Source organism: Maniola hyperantus, chromosome 23 (genome assembly GCF_902806685.2).
Source record: "Maniola hyperantus chromosome 23, iAphHyp1.2, whole genome shotgun sequence".
Classification (NCBI taxonomy): Eukaryota; Metazoa; Arthropoda; class Insecta; order Lepidoptera; family Nymphalidae; genus Maniola; species Maniola hyperantus.
Window position 1 is genome coordinate 1,100,148 of NC_048558.1, and position 17,699 is coordinate 1,117,846.

Consider the following 17,699-nt stretch of genomic DNA (forward strand, 5'->3'; position numbering starts at 1 on the left):
AGTTTCCCTGAAAGTTCTCGCCACGTGGACCAATAGGTCCTGCCAAAGAGTGCTTGGCACAGCTACGTCCCGACTACAATCCTAGCCAATAAACATGTTTTGGCTTGACTTGTGTTTATACTTCACGGCAAATGTTTGGAACGGGATCCCTCATATGCGTTTCATTCATGTTTTTTCTGTTTTTGAATCGTGGGTGGAAATAGTACGTAGCTTCCACGTCACAAAACAGTATTTAATGAAATTAGGAATGACTAGCTGAACACCCCTGCTCCGTTCGAGTCGAATTTTCGAAAATCACGCATCATATAGGTACTTCTTCATTTTTGTCTGAAAGTCAAAATACTTTTCCTAGATAGCTCGTAGCTTTAGTTTTTTTTTATTATTTTTATTCAGATACAAGTTAGCCCTTGACTGCAATCTCACCTGGTGGTAAGTGATGATGCAGTCTAAGATGATAGCGGGCTAACCTGGAAGGGGTATGGCAGTTTTTATTAAACCCATACCCCTGTGGTTTCTACACGGCATCGTACCGGAACGCTAAATCGCTTGGCGGCACGGCTTTGCCGGTAGGGTGGTAACCAGCCACGGCCGAAGCCTCCCACCAGACCAGACCAGAAATTTAGAAATTATAAAATTCCAAACCCCTGCCAGGAATCGAACCCGGGACCTCCCACTAATAAGACCACAGCGCTCACCACTGCGCCAGGGAGGTCGTCAAATAGGTCGATCAAATAGGTACTTCTTCATTTTTGTCTCAAAGTTCTTCCAGGTTAGCCCGCTATCATCTTAGACTGCATCATCACTTACCACCAGGTGAGATTGCAGTCAAGGGCTAACTTGTATCTGAATAAAAAAAAAAAAAAAAGTCCAAATACTTTTCCTAGATAGCTCGTAGCTTTAGTTTTAAGTTCGCGTAAAAAATATCACATATCATCTTACAAATGCAACAACCGACTATCAAAAAGTGTAATTTATTACCTAATTTGAATAACTTTTTTTTTAATTTGATTTGATACAACTTGAAAAATGACGGCGTTGCGTTGGTGCACTCAGATGAGTGTACAAACACCCTAAGTTTCTTCTTTCTTTTCTCTCTTTCTTTCATTGTAGTTGCTCGTGGTTGTGTTGTGCCCCAAAAGTCTACCATAAGGATACTGTAAGCAACAACCAAATCAATTTTCCCAACACGGATGTATTGTCCTTATGCAAGCCAAATGCATGCATACAATTATCCTCAACATATTCAAATACCGTGTTCTCTGAATACTTCGCATCATTCCGAGAATTAATGTCACCACGCGTCATCGTGAAACCGTATGAGTTGCTAAGGCAATACGCTACGATGGCGTTTACGAGCTTTTTACAGTTATCCGAAAACTGCACTTAAGGCGAACGCTCATTTTTTTTAAAATTTATTTATAACAAAAGTACACCAATTAATACATTGTTTTTCTTTCGCCAAACTGGTGGGCCAGTTTGTTGGAGAGCTGGCGGTCCTAAACAATAATTAGTATGTACGTATTACATGATATTCTAACTTATATTCTAACTTATTAAACTTATATTCTAACTTAAATACCTACTTAAACTCATAACACTAAACAATACGCATAGTGGTCTCGCTATGAAATTTTTTGTTACTTTCAAAGAACGCTGTATTTTGCAGTCTTATCTCATCACTAGCTTTTAATACTCGCAACTTTATCCACGTGGATTTATGTTTTTAAAAATCCCGTAGGAAATTAAAGGGGTTTCTGTGATAAAATAGCCTATTACAGTTTCCAGCTCTTGAATTACTATTCTAGATGCAATAATCATGTCGTAGATCTGTTGCTCCGTTATGTTGTAATTGAAGGAAAAACTAACAAACAACATACTTTCGCATTTATGCTAGTGATTCATATTAGGTCAATTGTAGAGCTAATATTTTTTTTGCGTTTCAAGCAGTTAAATATCTTGCTTTAACGGTGAAGGAAACCTGCATGCCTGGAAGTTCTCCGTAATCTCCATAAGTTAAAAGGTGTGTGAAATCTGCCAATCCGCACTTGACCAGCGTGGCGCCATTCTTCTCGTTCTGAAACGAGACCAGTGCTCAGTAGTGATGCATGTAGTTTGACGATGGGTTGAGATGATGATGATGATTGTCAATTAGCCTCAATAGATCAACCGGTAAAGGAGTGGACTAAAAACCGAAAGGTAGACGGTTCGAACCCCGCCCGTTGCACTATTGTCGTACACTCCTAGACGCTTAGTTGGAGAGGAAAGGGGAATATACAAGGTATATTATATAAGGTAACACTTTTTTAATGAATTTTACGGTTAGCATATTTTTTTATGAATTACTTGATCCAGTGAGAGTTCACCTTAATTTTTGGAAAACAATCGCGAATTCCAATACAAAGTCCGTCTAAACGGGCCTCGGTAAATCACGGCGACACCTTTGCATACATTATGTTATGATTCAACACGCAACAATACATTATTTCGTTTGCGCGATGAATACTCGATTAGTGCGAATTTTACAAGTCATACACGACAATCGTTATCGATTATATTAAAATGTCCAGCGGTGTCGGCAGTGGTCCGACCGCTGCGCCGACGATGAACGAGAAACGAGTAGAACTAGAAACTATAAACGAGTTGGCGATCAGCGGGAAGCGAGTGTGTAGTTTCGATAGTTTTTGAAAAAAAAATTCGGCGCCATCAAATATCGTAGATGGCACCTGCCTCACGGCAGTCGTCCCCGCTTCGTAGTCACTTAGGTCGCGCAGGTTTGGATGATGCTTTTATAATGTTTATTTCTTGTGATTTTCATAATAGAGGAACTATTATTATAGGCATTCCGAACCAGTGGTAGATGCATCCGACTATTCGTACAGATCGCGCGTCGAGAGTTTGGCTTTGACCTTCGGGTGGAGGGGATTACTGCGCATGGGTACTGTCACGCACACAATACTTTTCCTTTTTTATGTACCAGGTTGGATATTTGAGTGGGTCAAAATTCATGTACAGTGGTAATAATTCTAGAAAATAATACGAAATAGATAAACTTCTTCATTTATTAAAACTATTGATAGTTATTTTACTTATATTAAATGTTTATTTCCTTTTAAAGTTTACAGAGACAGCGATGAAAATTCTAAATAATTGTTTTTTAATAAAATTATTTATTCCAAGATACATGTAAAATTGGTACATACAAACAAAAGAAAACTTAAAATAATTATTAAATACAAAAGTTAACATTAAAAAAAGTCTTAGACAGCAGTGCTATTCAGATTCTCTATATAATAAACAATTAACGAAAATAGCAATTCACTTGTGAACGTGATTGTACAAAACAGAGGCAGGAACGACTGGAGCAGTGGAGCGCCAATCAGAGCACCCGCGTGCGCCATAACACCCCGCCCGCACCCCACTAATTGCCCGTTGATACCCAATTTCTGATTTCTGCGCAATAACGGTCAAAGCCAAACTCTCGCCGCGCGTACTGTAAGTGCTTGTAAAAGTTTATACGAATAAAAAAGATTTTTATTTTTATTTTATTTTATTTTATTTTATTTTATAGGAATTATATAAAGGTAAAATCACAGTTTAAAAAATAACTCATCGTAGACAATTATTACCTGCGTGAAATTAATAAACCGAATCCGCATACACCGCGACTAGCTTTTGCCTCTAGATGTCTATTATTTCCTTAATTTATGGATGCTTGAATGTAACTATAAATGTAACAAAGTGCAAGATACATAGACGTTATTGTATTATGTTTACTATTCACCTTTTAACAATCAGTTAAAGTTAACTTGACTATCATAATAGATTAAGGGATGATTTATGCCAACACGTGGCGGGCGTTAGTTGTGCCACGTACGAGGCACGGATTTATAACATCACGAACATTTTATATGAAGTAGTTAACCGTGCTTTCCGTATACTTCATTAAAAAAAATCGTGATGGTTTGAATCCGTGCCTCGTCCGCGCCTCGTACGTGGCACGGCTAGCGCCCTCCACGTGTTGGCATAAATTCCTTAAATGATTACTAGAAGCAATCATTTTAAGGGGCTCAATGATTTTCAATAAGGAATGACTAGTTTAATTCGCTATAATCCACAAGCAAAAAAAATCTACTTATATTGGTGCAAAATGCAGTACCTATGCAGACACCGCCCGCCCTCCTAAAATTAAAGATGTTTGAAAAGTTTTTAACGTTGCCATCAGAAGTTTTAACAAGTGGTTAAAACTTAAATAAAAGTAGAATAAAAACAAAACTAATTGACTGGTTTAAATCAGCTAGTGTTTCCTTTGCTGCAGTTTGCAATATGAAAGGGATAGCAACATTTAGTTTTGGTGGATTATGGGTAACTAAGCTTGTAGTTCCTTGTTTATCAAAGCGTAACATACGTGTCAGAAAAAACGCTAGTCTGTCACCGCCCTTAATAGATTTACCCAAAAATTGGGAGTCAATAAAAAGGGCTGATCTTTCAATCGCCAGATAAACTTTACTGATGAATAAAGATGTTTTGACAGATTTTCTGTACAAAAACTGTCAAAATCGCAAACGTTTCTTATTTTAAAGTTTTTTGACGATTAAACAGCTGAATTAATAATCAATCTATCCGTAATCGGCCGATAAGTTAGCGACATTGTTACTTGTCAAAAAAGACCACACATATTTTGGCATGTAATAACGTTGCTAAGTACAGTTCTTGCAATTCACGAAGGCGAGTGAACTTTACTTGTAGTTACGTCGTATACACGGACATTGCGTAAGTGTGCGTGTATGCCGGACCAATCAGTCGCGAGCAAGTGCTCGCAAACGCACATATTTACTGTACCTTACTTATACAGATACGCCTTAAACACAAGCATGAGTCACTCGTCCTCGTGAAATGCAAGACCTATAACCTATCCTCAGATTACGGATAGGATTGATTATTTTTCAGCCGTAAAAAATCTCCCTTTAGTCGCAAAAAAGTTTGGAATACCCAGGTGCCTTTTTATGTTAAGTCCCAAAATTGGGCGCCAATGTTTGGTGATTTGGCAAAAATGTTTTGTTTTAACCGTGGTGGATTGTTTGAATGTTCACAGGACGAGTTCCATCCGTTCATAGAGGCCCTGATGCCTTTCGTTAAGTCCTTTTCGTACACGTGGTTCAATTTACAAGCGGCCAAAAGGAAATATTACAAAAAGCACGAGAAACGGATGAGTCTCGAGGAGGAGCGGCACACCAAATATGAACTACAGGTAACTTTTTTTTTAAATTATGTGATTTATATAAAATTAATAGTATAATAGATGATGCCCGCGACTTCGTCCGCGTGGATATACAAAAAATCTCCCAGGAACCATGGATTTTTACGGGATAAAAATAGCCTATTGTGTGTTTAATTTCTAGCTCCATTCCCAGCCCAATATACTTCCAGTAGTTTTTACTTGAAAGAGTAACCACACAAACACACACACACTTTCGCTTTTATAATATTAGTGTGATTATTTTTATTCTTTACTAGCTGATGCCCGCGACTTCGTCCGCGTGGATTTAGGTCCTTTTAAAATCCCGTGGGAACTCATTGATTCCCCGGGATAAAAAGTAGCCTATGTCACTCTCCAGGTTTTTAACTATACCCATGCAAAAATCACGTCAATCCGTTGCACCGTTGCGACGTGATTGAAGGACAAACGAACAAACAAACATACTTTCGCATTTTTAATATGGGTAGTGACTATACAGGATGTAGCCAGAACGCTAGCAAAAACTTAGCGTTATAGTTATACTACCTAAACACAATCCAATACCAATACCATTGCCTCATTTTTGTAGTTTTAGTGATTTAGTATTTTCAAACCTGCAATGTTTAGCGTGCAAAAACTCGGCTCAAATGCCCCAACTACAACGCGGGGGCATTGGCTCTGAGTGGGCCTACAAACGCAACGTTCTTTGACCTCTAGCGTCAGTCAGATGAACATTTGCAGCACCAGAGGAACTGCCGATGCGTTGCCGGCATTTTAAGAATTTGTTGGTCCGCCCCATGTTGTAATCTAATGGGAACACCGCCGATGGGAGTTGGTTCCACAGTTTGCATGTGCGTGGAAAGAAGGATCTGGCACAACGGACGGTCGAAGTGCACCAGACACCCAGGTCACTGCTACAATAAAAAAATTCAATGTGTTTAATATGAAACCAAACCAAATATAATTATGCCTTCAAAAACGTGAAAATTCTCGGTTCAATTATTTTCGCTTCACGATCTTGCAAACGATAGCAACTGCGAACGTGACATTATAAGGCTACGAAACCACGCACGAATAAAACTAATTTAATTTACTACAAGTAAAATCATTTTATTTAATTTAATAATATATTGTTATATTCTAGAAAAATTTGCCTATTGCTTCGTGTTTAGATTTCTTCGAAACTAGCTCTATTTCCCGCGGACTCCCAGTGTGGAGACCTACAAAAATTTCAAACCCCCACCTTTAGGGAATTGAACATTTTCAAAATTATGCTCTTCATAGGGATGGTCTAACGTCTAATAGCTATCTGCATGTGCCAAATTTCAGCCCGATCCGTCCGGTAGTTTGAGCTGTGATCGATCAGATGATGACGGAAAGGTGACTGACTAACTGACTGCAGTTAGTCAGTCAGTTAGTCACCTTGCCTTTTATTATTTAGACTATACCTACTGGCCTCAGTCGGCGACTTCGTTCGCGTGGTCTTATGTTTTTAAAATCCCGTGAGAACTCTTTGATTTTCCGGTACAAAAGTTTTGACACGTGAGTAAAGCCAGGTGTGAGACGTGTATAATGGAAATCACTCACGATAGGTTAAACACTAAAATAGTAAAATATCTTTGAAATGGTCAAAGACCTATCTGTTACTAACAGTTCATTGACTCTTCCGCTCAATTTACCTATTCAAACAAACAGGCCTTTACCGCATTGAAAACGGGCCTTTTTATTTCCCCTCAAGTTAGTTTAACTTTAGAAAGCCTCTTTTAAGTAATCAAGGAGAAGGGTTTTTTCAAACTCTTATGAATGAATAAAGATTTTCTTTAATAATAAAGTTCTTCGCCGCAGTAGACAACAGCTGTTAAATTCATTACTACCAAAGCCAAGCATTTACAAGGTCTTTTAAATGGTAAAAGACCTGTCTATTACTAACAGTAATAGACCATTGAGAGACAAAGTCAAGGACATGTTTGTTACTAATGAATCTCTTTGCATGGATAAAGATTTTTTTTTTACATTTAATATAATAAATTCCTTTGCCGCATTGGACAAAAACTTCAATTGGTTTCCTACAAAAGCGAAGCTTTTACAAGGTTTTTAAATGGTCATAGTCCTATCTGTTACGAATACTAACACAACATTGAATCCGCTCGATTTATTCAAAAAAACAGTCCTTTACCGCATTGAAATCGAGCCTTTTTATTTCCCCTCAAGTTAGCTTAACAGATTTCCTCGATGCGGAAGATAGTACGAAACAAGATGTCTGCATTCGCAGGCAGTCGCAATGCGTCTATCGGACTCCGGTAAACACTAAGAGCCCCTGAGGGCCACACCTTCGTTATTTTATAAAAGCTCAAAGTTTCTCTGCGTGTTGTCCCTAACACAGGGAGGATCAGCGACTATGAAGTTTAGATCATGGTGGATTTGGTTAACAAAAGTGTAAAATTTCTTACGTCAAAGTAAACAGTGTAATTTTTTTATAGTTGCTTCGGAATAGTATCAGAAATACTTTATAGGTAGACACTTTGACGTAATTAATACACCTGAAAGTCCGGAAAAGCTACAGACACTTACATATTACTGATTAACATACTAACAAATATAATAAAATAGATATTAGAATAGATTTAGAAACTCTGTAAATAATATTAATTGATAAGGAAAATAAAGGCTTAATAATAATAATTAATACACCTTTGTTACGTCTTATCTCCTAAAGTCACCATGATCCAAACTTCATAGTCGATGATCGTTCCTCCCTGTTTTGGGGACAATACGCAGTGAAACTTTCAGATTTTATAAAATAACGAAGGTCTGGCTCTCGCGGGCTCTTCGTCCATAAAGATATTCTGGTTAAATAATACAAATGTACAAAATTCCGGGCTCCACTGTCGCTGCTCGTTGATTTAGTTAGTAGTTTAGCTAATTCACATTAAAATTGGGCCTTTTATTATTTAGTGCATGAGCGTTTGTGATTTATGTAACGGTGAGGTTAATGTTATTGTAAATGCGGGAAGTGGGAAGTGGGAAGTTGGGAGAGGAATTACCTACTTCCATTGATGTATACCTACTTCGGAAAATAAGAGCTTTGTATAGAAGAATAGAATAGAAATAGATGTTTTTTTATCATGTAAACTTTTTAAAGTGCTATGAATAGTCAGGTTTAATTTACCACTGGTTCGGAATGCCGTTCCTACCGAGAAGAACCAGCAAGAAACTCGGCGGTTGCTCTTTTTAATTTTTCAATTTACAATGTTATTATACCGTACTATACAAGCCATTGCAGCCCCGTGCATTGCTGGAGCGAGTCAAATCCAAGCTTTTTTATCGTTTACATAGTCTGCGACTGTATGATATGCTTTTTTTAGGAGCATACTTTTAACACATTTTTTAAACTTGTGTAAAGGCAAGTCTAAAATTGCTTGTGGAATTTTATTATAAAATATTACACTCATTCCCACAAATGACTTTCGCACCTTCCAGAGGCGGAGCGCAGGAGTAGCCAGCTTATTTCTGTTTCTAGTTTGCCTATCATGGAGATCACTGATTTTTTTTGTAACTGTGAATGTTTTGTCGTACAAAAATTATATTATTGTAAATATATTGGAAGCTACTGTAAGAATACCTATTTCCTTAAATATCTCTCGTAGGGAATCGCGCGGTTTTAAATTATAAATTGCACGTATTGCCCTTTTTTGTAATACGAATATTTTCCCAATATCTGCCGCTTTACCCCACAGCAAGACTCCGTAAGACATAATACTGTGGAAATAGGCAAAATACACAATTTTGCAGTTTCCACGTCAGTTACCTGTCGAATCTTTCTAACAGCATAAGCAGCAGAGCTGAGTTTACCAGCAAGTGTTGATATATGGGCGTTCCATTGAAGCTTTGCATCTAACATGATTCCCAGGAACACGGTGGTCTCCTCCACTTTTAACATATCATTATTTATCATTAAGTTAATTATGTCCTTGGTCGCCTTTGTATTGGGCAGAGAAAATATAGAAGCAGGCGTTACTTTGCGGCAGTCCATGATATACCTACAATGAACCAAAAGCTTAATTTCCTATAATCCGCTGAAACAGTTCGAATCTGTATGGTGCAACATGCAGCATGCGAAATGCACCGCCCGCCCTCCCACTGCTAAACATACAGGAGAAAGCAGCCACCAGGCAAGCAATACGCACCACCACACAAATGTGCAATAGTGTGTTTTGGGATTCAGTCAGTCAATCAGTCAGTCAGTCAGTCACCTTTTCCTTTTATATATGCTACTACTAGCTTATGCTCGCGACTTCGTCCGCGTGGACTACACAAATTTCAAACCCCTATTTTACCCACTAGGGGGGTGAATTTTTAAACTCCTTTCTTAGCGGATGCCTACGTCATAATAGCTATCTGTATGCCATTCGTCCAGTAGTTTGAGCTGTGGGTTGATAGATCAGTCAGTCAGTCAGTTATTCAACTTTTCCTTTTATATACTTATTTAGATTTTCTAAAATTCCAGAACGAGAAAGCAGAAGTGAAACAGAAATGGGCGTCGCGGCTGCTCGGGAAGCTGCGGAAAGACATCACTCAGGACTGTCGAGAGGATTTTGTTTTAAGCATCACAGGCAAAAGGCCCGCAGTCTGCGTGCTCTCCAACCCCGACCAGAAGGGCAAGATGAGGCGGATAGACTGTTTACGGCAAGCTGATAAGGTGAGCTGATATTTAAAAATCATGATCATACGTAATCATTTGTTAAAATTTGACAAAACTGTTTTGTTAAATACATAAATTGTTTGTCTTTTTTTTCGCCAGAATGTGGTACATGCAATGCAAGTTGGCAACTTAATATTATTATTTACATAGGTCTTTAAGAAATATCATCCACATAGTCTGCCAAGCATGACAATTAAATATAAATCATCATCATGATCAACCCAGAGCTGGCTCACTACAGAGCACGGGTCTCCTCTCAGAGTGAGAAGGGGTTTGGCCAAAGTCTACCACGCTGGTCATGTGCGGATTTGTAGACTTCACACACCTTTGAGAACTTTATAGAGAACTCTCAGGCATGCAGGTTGCCTCACGATGTTTTCCTTCACCGTTAAAGCAAGAGACATTTAATTACTTAAAACGCACATAACTCCGAAAAGTTAGAGGTGCGTACCCGGGATATAACCCCCGACCTCCGATTAGAAGGGAAATGTCCTAACCACTAGGCTATCACAGCCTTAAGGAAACCTTATCAGTATTTTTTTCATTTTCAGGTGTGGCGATTAGACCTAGTTATGGTGATTCTGTTCAAAGCGATACCCCTAGAGAGCACAGACGGGGAAAGACTGGAGAAGCATCCAGAATGTACGCAGCCAGGACTCTGCGTGAACCCTTACCACATCAACGTGTCTGTGAGGGAGCTCGACCTGTACCTCGCTAACTTCATCAACAGCTATGGTAATGGGAGCGACGGTCTACCAGGTCTCTCGCTCAGTATTTTATCAACGTATTTCTATATTAGATGTAGTTTTATGGTGGTGCATAATACCAGTGTTGATGTTCATAATTTTACTCTTCTTCTTCTTCTTTTTATTTTTTTATTTTATTCAGATACAAGTTAGCCCTTGACTGCAATCTCACCTGGTGGTAAGTGATGATGCAGTCTAAGATGATAGCGGGCTAACCTGGAAGGGGTATGGCACTTTTTATTAAACCCATACCCCTTTGGTTTCTACACGGCATCGTACCGGAACGCTAAATCGCTTGGCGGCACGGCTTTGCCGGTAGGGTGGTAACTAGCCACGGCCGAAGCCTCCCACCAGACCAGACCAGAAATTTAGAAATTATAAAATTCCAAACCCCTGCCAGGAATCGAACCCGGGACCTCCCACTATTAAGACCACAGCGCTCACCACTGCGCCAGGGAGGTCGTCTTTGCTTCTGTTTCAATGACTTAGTTCACAATTGCACTAATTACTCAATTTACATGGAGAGCAAATGACAAGGAGAGACCGAAGTCTCTCGCTCAGTATTTTATCAACGTATTTCTATATTAGATGTAGTTTTATGGTGGTGCATAATACCAGTGTTGGTGTTCATAATTCTTCTCTTCTCCTTTGCTTCTGTTTCAATTACTTAGTTCACATTTGCAATAATTACTCATCATTCTCTCAATCATTTGCTGACACTAAACGTCCAATTTTATTATTATTTTATTCTATCTTCTTTCATAGCACATTTCTAATCTTCTCCAGCATACATAACATCTTAATTTGGAAATGTTTGTGTACTATCTTCACCTTGAGCTATATTTCTAAGTTTTTATTTTTATTTTTATGGTAGTGTTTTTACCTACACTTCAAGGAAATTTCCAAACATTTTTTAATACATATTAAAATTTGCGGAACCGGGAGGATTCCAACTCTTGGGATCGCATATGGTTCGCTTCTTGCCAGTGACGAAATTTGTGATATGTATGTTCACTCAGTACTGAAGCTACTGAGTACATTTTTTTTAATTCGTTATAGGCGCACGCTTGACCACGATCACACCTGATCGAAAGTCACATATCACAAATTTCGTATTTAAAAATTATTTCGATTTCTAAATGTTGGTAGAGTCAGCAATAAAGCTAGATTTGGACCCGTCGCTAACACTGGCGGATACAAACCTGACTTTATTGCTGTTTGTACATATAACCGATGTGTTTCAGATATCCTAAGCGGGTCTCTCTCTCCGCATCCCACTAGGGACAAAGAGAATGAACACGAGGCTAAGAACAAAGGTAAACCGGCTCGCGTCGGTGTCGTGGCGTGCTCGTGTTCTATGGCTAAGAATGGTGTTTTGTATATTTGCAAATTAAAACTCAATAAGTATTATATCAACGTCCGAAGCCTCAAAATAAAACTTTATATTACACGTATTTTGATAGTATTGAGCATCGAAACGATTTACTTTCAAGTCAAAATGTACAATAACTTCATTGATATAAAGCTCAAGTTCGTCAATACATCTATGGTACACAGTTTCAAGTGGAAACCTTGCGAAATTAAAATTGGTGGTACTGAGTTTTTAACTTTAAATTAAAGATGTTTAGGTTAATTTTAGTATGATGATATTTTGTTTTCACGCTCGAATTTTCTCACAATGGTTTAGGTAAATCTCATACTAATCACACGGCTCAAAACGCTGGGTCTAGAAACTTGGGATCCCACATCTCTAACTTAGACTCCAAAAAGAATTAGTAACCTAGTCATAAACAATACTCTTAAATCTCGTTATGGCAGAAAAATATAAATAATTTTACAATCTCCTCTCACCAAATGTTGCTTAGTGGAGATTGCTTTAAGCAATAAGGCCGTCTTTGGATACGAATTTTACTTTTAGGTTAGCGATGCTTCTTCAAAAGTAGTTCAAAAGTTTAGCAAAATGCAAACACCATTCTTTGCCATATTTTTCAAATTTAAGAGAGACTTTTCAATTGGTATTTGCACAATGTGGTCACCATTTTAGTTCGTGCATTTTCGGTCATTTTTGAAAATTGTAACAATCCCAGCATTGGCTTGCACCTCATGCTTTCGTTGGTGTGTTCAGATTTCTTGATGTTGCTCGATTGTTTTTTCGTATTAATGCATAGTAGTCGGTGTTCCTTCTCTTTCACTCTTTTTAATGTTGTTATTATTATAGTTATTGTTATGTAACTCTTCACAAATGTTGCTGTGTGTTTGTTCGTTTCACCTGATGGTTGTATCATATTTACCTGTTATAGAAGGTTCCCATATAATGATAAAAATACATCCAATTAGATATAGTTACCGTTTCTTCGTCATTTCACTCATTATCTAATAAGAAGTGTATGCCAAGGGAGGCTATTGGGGCCTTAATAAAAAGACCTTTTGGAAAAGGCATCTGATAACCTATCATTTACGAATCATTACCAAAAAAAGAAAAGTTGCAAATTGTAACTTTGAAATACATTTAGTGATTTAATAGATGATACTATTAAGTATCATCAATATGTCAATATATAGAGATCAAGATCAAAATGAAAATAAAATAAGCGATATAATTAGTTCTAATTATATCAGTATTGAATTCTGAACTTAAAGCTACGCTAGATTTGATACACCCATATAAATCGTAGTTTAAACAACAGTTGTTAATAGTTACATACCAAAATTTGAAATCGATGCTGTTTTTGTGTACAATTTATTATTAGTTTTTCGTGGACAAGAGATACTTGAGTAACAGGTGCATAATGTTTAGAGATTTCTATTTCTGTTGTGTAACGTTATTTAAGGCACAATATAATGACTGCATTGATTTGATATATTAATTGCATTAAATTGTTGCTAATATTACATTTTTTAATATTATAACATCATTAATACCAATTAAAACAGCATCGATTTTATTATCGACAGTTACTTTTAGAATAATTACTATAGTACATTCTACCCCCTATTTGATTTTACGGTTTTGTTCAAATATTAATGTAAATACAATTATTTTGTACTACTCCTGTAATAGTAACTATGTGTAGTATTTCCCCTTAGTATTATGGGCCTACCATCAGCTAATATGTTATCTACAATACAATACAATTTTAACAAATTTTTAATAAATAGTTTATAAATAACCTTTCTGATTGATTACGACAAAGCAAAGCAGTTGGATTTAAAATTGATTTGCAATATTAGTTGATGCCCAAGTACAAATATGATTAAAATTAACAACACATGTGCAGTTTTGACTGTTCATGTGGACTGTTCAATTAAAACTGCACATTTGTAGAGCACTGAAAAAAAGACAAATTATTATTGGTAGGTATACGTTTCACTGAGACGGCTCGTGAGATAGGACGCGGGTTGCGGGAGAGTGACAGTTGACGTAAAAATCAAAGAATTCACCGTCGCTATCACCATACCGCAACCCGCATCCTACTCTACAAGCTGTCTCAGTCAAGTGACACATAAGTACCTTAGTCCATTGAGACTGTTTACCGCTTTTCTGTTTGTCTTTATTTTATGAGTCATAAATTGTATGCCATGATCATATAGTAACTTGGGTGGTAGGCCTAAGTTATATTTAGCTGTCCCAATTTTGACCCTGTTTTCATATGGTGGTCTTTATATTTTTGATAGTCTTGTTATATTATATCCAATGGTGGGTTACAGGCTATACCCATAACCCATACAACGGTGTTATTTGCAACGATATCATTTTAGCGACCGGTGTCTTCTCCTCGAAGGAACTGTGGAAGTTGTCTAAAGGTGAGCTATCTATTATTATGTTCTTTTTCAACCATAAATGAAAGTTTCCTCATGACGTTTAGATTTCCCCAAAAATGCACATTGAATTGCAAATTGCCTTTTAATACTCTTTATTTTGAAGTTTATTTATTTAACCGAGTTTTAAAGTATTAGATCCCAAATTAAGTCTTAAAAATATTTTCAGAATACTTAGAGCTCAGGTACTTTCTGACAAATCCTGACAAAATAAATATAATTGTTTCTAACTGGCATAATCTGAAAATAATGTCTTTTCATGACAAGCATTGTAATGTTGTGCACTGCTACTCTTGGTTTCTAAAAAAAAACGTCTTATTATAGGGTATCATCTTATTTATATGACTGAAGTATTTTTGTTATTTCGTCAAAACAATTAATGTCAAAATGTGGTCACATAACATTAATTAAGGTTGTCTTAAAAATCAATTGGTGTTTTAGAGCGGAAATTAATTATAATCAATCTCTCTGTAACATCTAGTTAAGTTACTTAGCAACATAGTTATTTGTCAAAAATCGTACCGCCTTTTTTGACAAATAACAACGTTGCTAAGTAACTTATCGACAGATTACTAATAGGTTAATTATTTATTTCAGCTGTTTGTATTCACCTGTTAGTTTTAAAGTTTCAGAAGATGTTCAGTGAATGTTCAAATGTTTCAGCCTCAATCCTACAAGAGACAGGGTCGGAATCGCCCGGCGGGTCCGGCGGAGGCATTAAGCTAGAGTCCACATATTATGGCTACAACAGCCCCGCGCCGCCCGCCTTTGAACCGCCCAGCGACCGAGGCACCCCCTCTGCCATGCTTGTTGGACAGTGTTTCAGTGAGTATCCAACTTTATTGTACCAAAATATGTTTGTTGTCAGCAAATAAATAAAATTGAATTGAACTGAATTTTCTCGCCATGTGAAAAAACCGGCCAAGTGCGAGTCAGGCTTGCGCACCGAGGGTTCCGTACTACAGTCGTATTTTTTCGTCATTTTGCATGATAATTCAAAAACTATGATGCATAAAAATAAATAAAAAATCTGTTTTACAATGCACAGGTGAAGATCTTTCATATGATACCTCACTTGATATAGGTAGTTATCTTACTTCGAAAATTGAAAATATCTACTAATTGTTAGATCATGACCACAATTTAATTTTTTTTCTGTTATGTAACCACAAATTGACGGTTTTTGGATTTATTCCTTCACTTGTGCAATAAAACCTACCTAATTTCATGATACTAGGTCAACGGGAAGTACCCTATAGGTTTTCTTGACAGACATGATAGACGGACAGACAGACAAAAAAGTGATCATATAAGGGTTCCTTTCTCCTTTTGAGGTACGGAATCTTAAAAACAGAAAAATAGATTATTCATAAGTTATTTTATAAGATACAACTGTATGACCTAGCCCAAATAACATTAAACCAGCGTTAAAACAAAACAATCGCAAAGTCACTGACCCACACAATGAACTCGACGCTAACGTAACATTAAATGATTCACCGCGAATCCTGCGCACCTAGTTAGTACGGCATGTACGACACACGCGATGGCAAGTGAATACTAATCGATGCATGCCTAATGACATGCTTGTGACCTGTATGTAATATGGTATTGTTAAACGATATGCTAATTGTCTTACATATCGTAAAAGTTTTTGTAGATACATTTATTATACCTATCGCCTTTTTGATATTAACTAAGGATTCTTGTTTACATTTTATAATCATTCTAGTACTGTTAGACCTATTCACTTCTTGATACACCTTACTCACAACCTTGAATGGGAAGCTGGAAGAAATCTCTGTTTAGAGATAAGTATTTCCAATGTAACTCAATTTATTATTACTTTGTAACTACAATTTTGGTTAAAAAAAATTGCAGATACAAAAATCGAGCGTAGATCTTTAAGATATTCACAAAACTGCTAGAAATAAGGAGTAAAGTATTCAGGATGTGTTTACATGAATTTCCTTATTGCACCATAACTTCTAAATACTTGAACAGATTTGGATGTATGGGGTATCGTTGGAATCCTTATGATGTTAGGATGTCAGGACTCAGACGATACCCCATACCACTGCTCAAGTAAATTTTTTCAAATGTGAAAAAAAATTCGTCAATTTTTTTACTTTATAAACACAAGACATGATGCAGTGCAAACCGCAGCCGGGTTTTTTTTAATTAATATTTTCAAGGCAAGAGTGAATAGGTTTTCTTCTAGACCTCATCATTGCTCTGTTTCTCAGGCATGATAGTCGTCAAGCGCAAGGCTATCTCGCAATGAATAAAAAAATTGCTTAAGTAACTTGTTTTGTCAGTGAGCTTGCGCAAATAATGTCAAGTGTTTGTTCCAGGCATTCCTCACAGCTCAGCGGGCCTGAGCGCAGCGCAGTCGCCGCTGGTGCCCTCCAACACGATATTCTACCAGCACGTACCACCTCCCACTGACACGCATCCTACTGGTAATTTTACTAACATGATAATGTCCGTAAAAAATGACTCCTCACGTGCCATTTTAACTCGGTGAACTGTCATCTCAAACGTACGGGGTTCACCTTTAAAAAAGGGACTAAAATCGTACTTTTCCTAAAGATAAACCAAAAAGAAAATTCATACCGCAATATTTTTTGATAATTTCAATTAACTGTGTCTATTACAGCATCAGATGGACTAACAAGTCAGCACTCGAGTGGGAAGTATGAGGGAGCACCACAAGACTCACTCGGAGACTTCGTCACCTTCGTGTGCCAAGAACCGCCTACGGACGTTCAGCAATTGCAGGTAATATAAAAAAATCATAATAATATATTCAATTTCATAAGAATGTATCAAAAGGTATCTAAAAATAATTTGTTTAAACGGAGCGAGTCATTGATGTAAAGTAGAAATGAAATAGGAACGATAAGCCAACCTTGGCGAACACCCCATTGGATTGGTTTTTGTAACTTATTGTGTGTTTTGAATTTTTATATTTCAGTATCGAAGCTTTTGGTGCTTGAAATCAATATTACCTATCATGAATTTGTTAGAGAAGAAACGAAATAGTCCATAGCCTAAAATATTTAACGGTATCTATGAGATATTTTTTCCAAAGTATCAGTATAACGAATGATCTTCAAAATCATATTTTTCAGGTTCACAGTTTATCGCGGAGTCCTAAGCCGCCATATTTCACCAGTTCGATGCTACCACCACC

General features: G+C 37.2%; 1 protein-coding gene across 1 annotated transcript in view; it reads left to right on the plus strand.

Annotated features, from left to right (window-relative positions):
• Nucleotides 1-17,699, plus strand: part of NfI (Nuclear factor I) — a 76,259-nt gene that overhangs the window by 46,903 nt on the left and 11,657 nt on the right. The window contains 8 exon segments of the mRNA XM_069506733.1: nt 5,093-5,248; nt 9,744-9,935; nt 10,490-10,697; nt 11,929-12,000; nt 14,393-14,488; nt 15,167-15,328; nt 16,858-16,965; nt 17,163-17,284. Of these exon segments, the coding sequence (XP_069362834.1) occupies nt 5,093-5,248; nt 9,744-9,935; nt 10,490-10,697; nt 11,929-12,000; nt 14,393-14,488; nt 15,167-15,328; nt 16,858-16,965; nt 17,163-17,284 (1,116 nt within the window).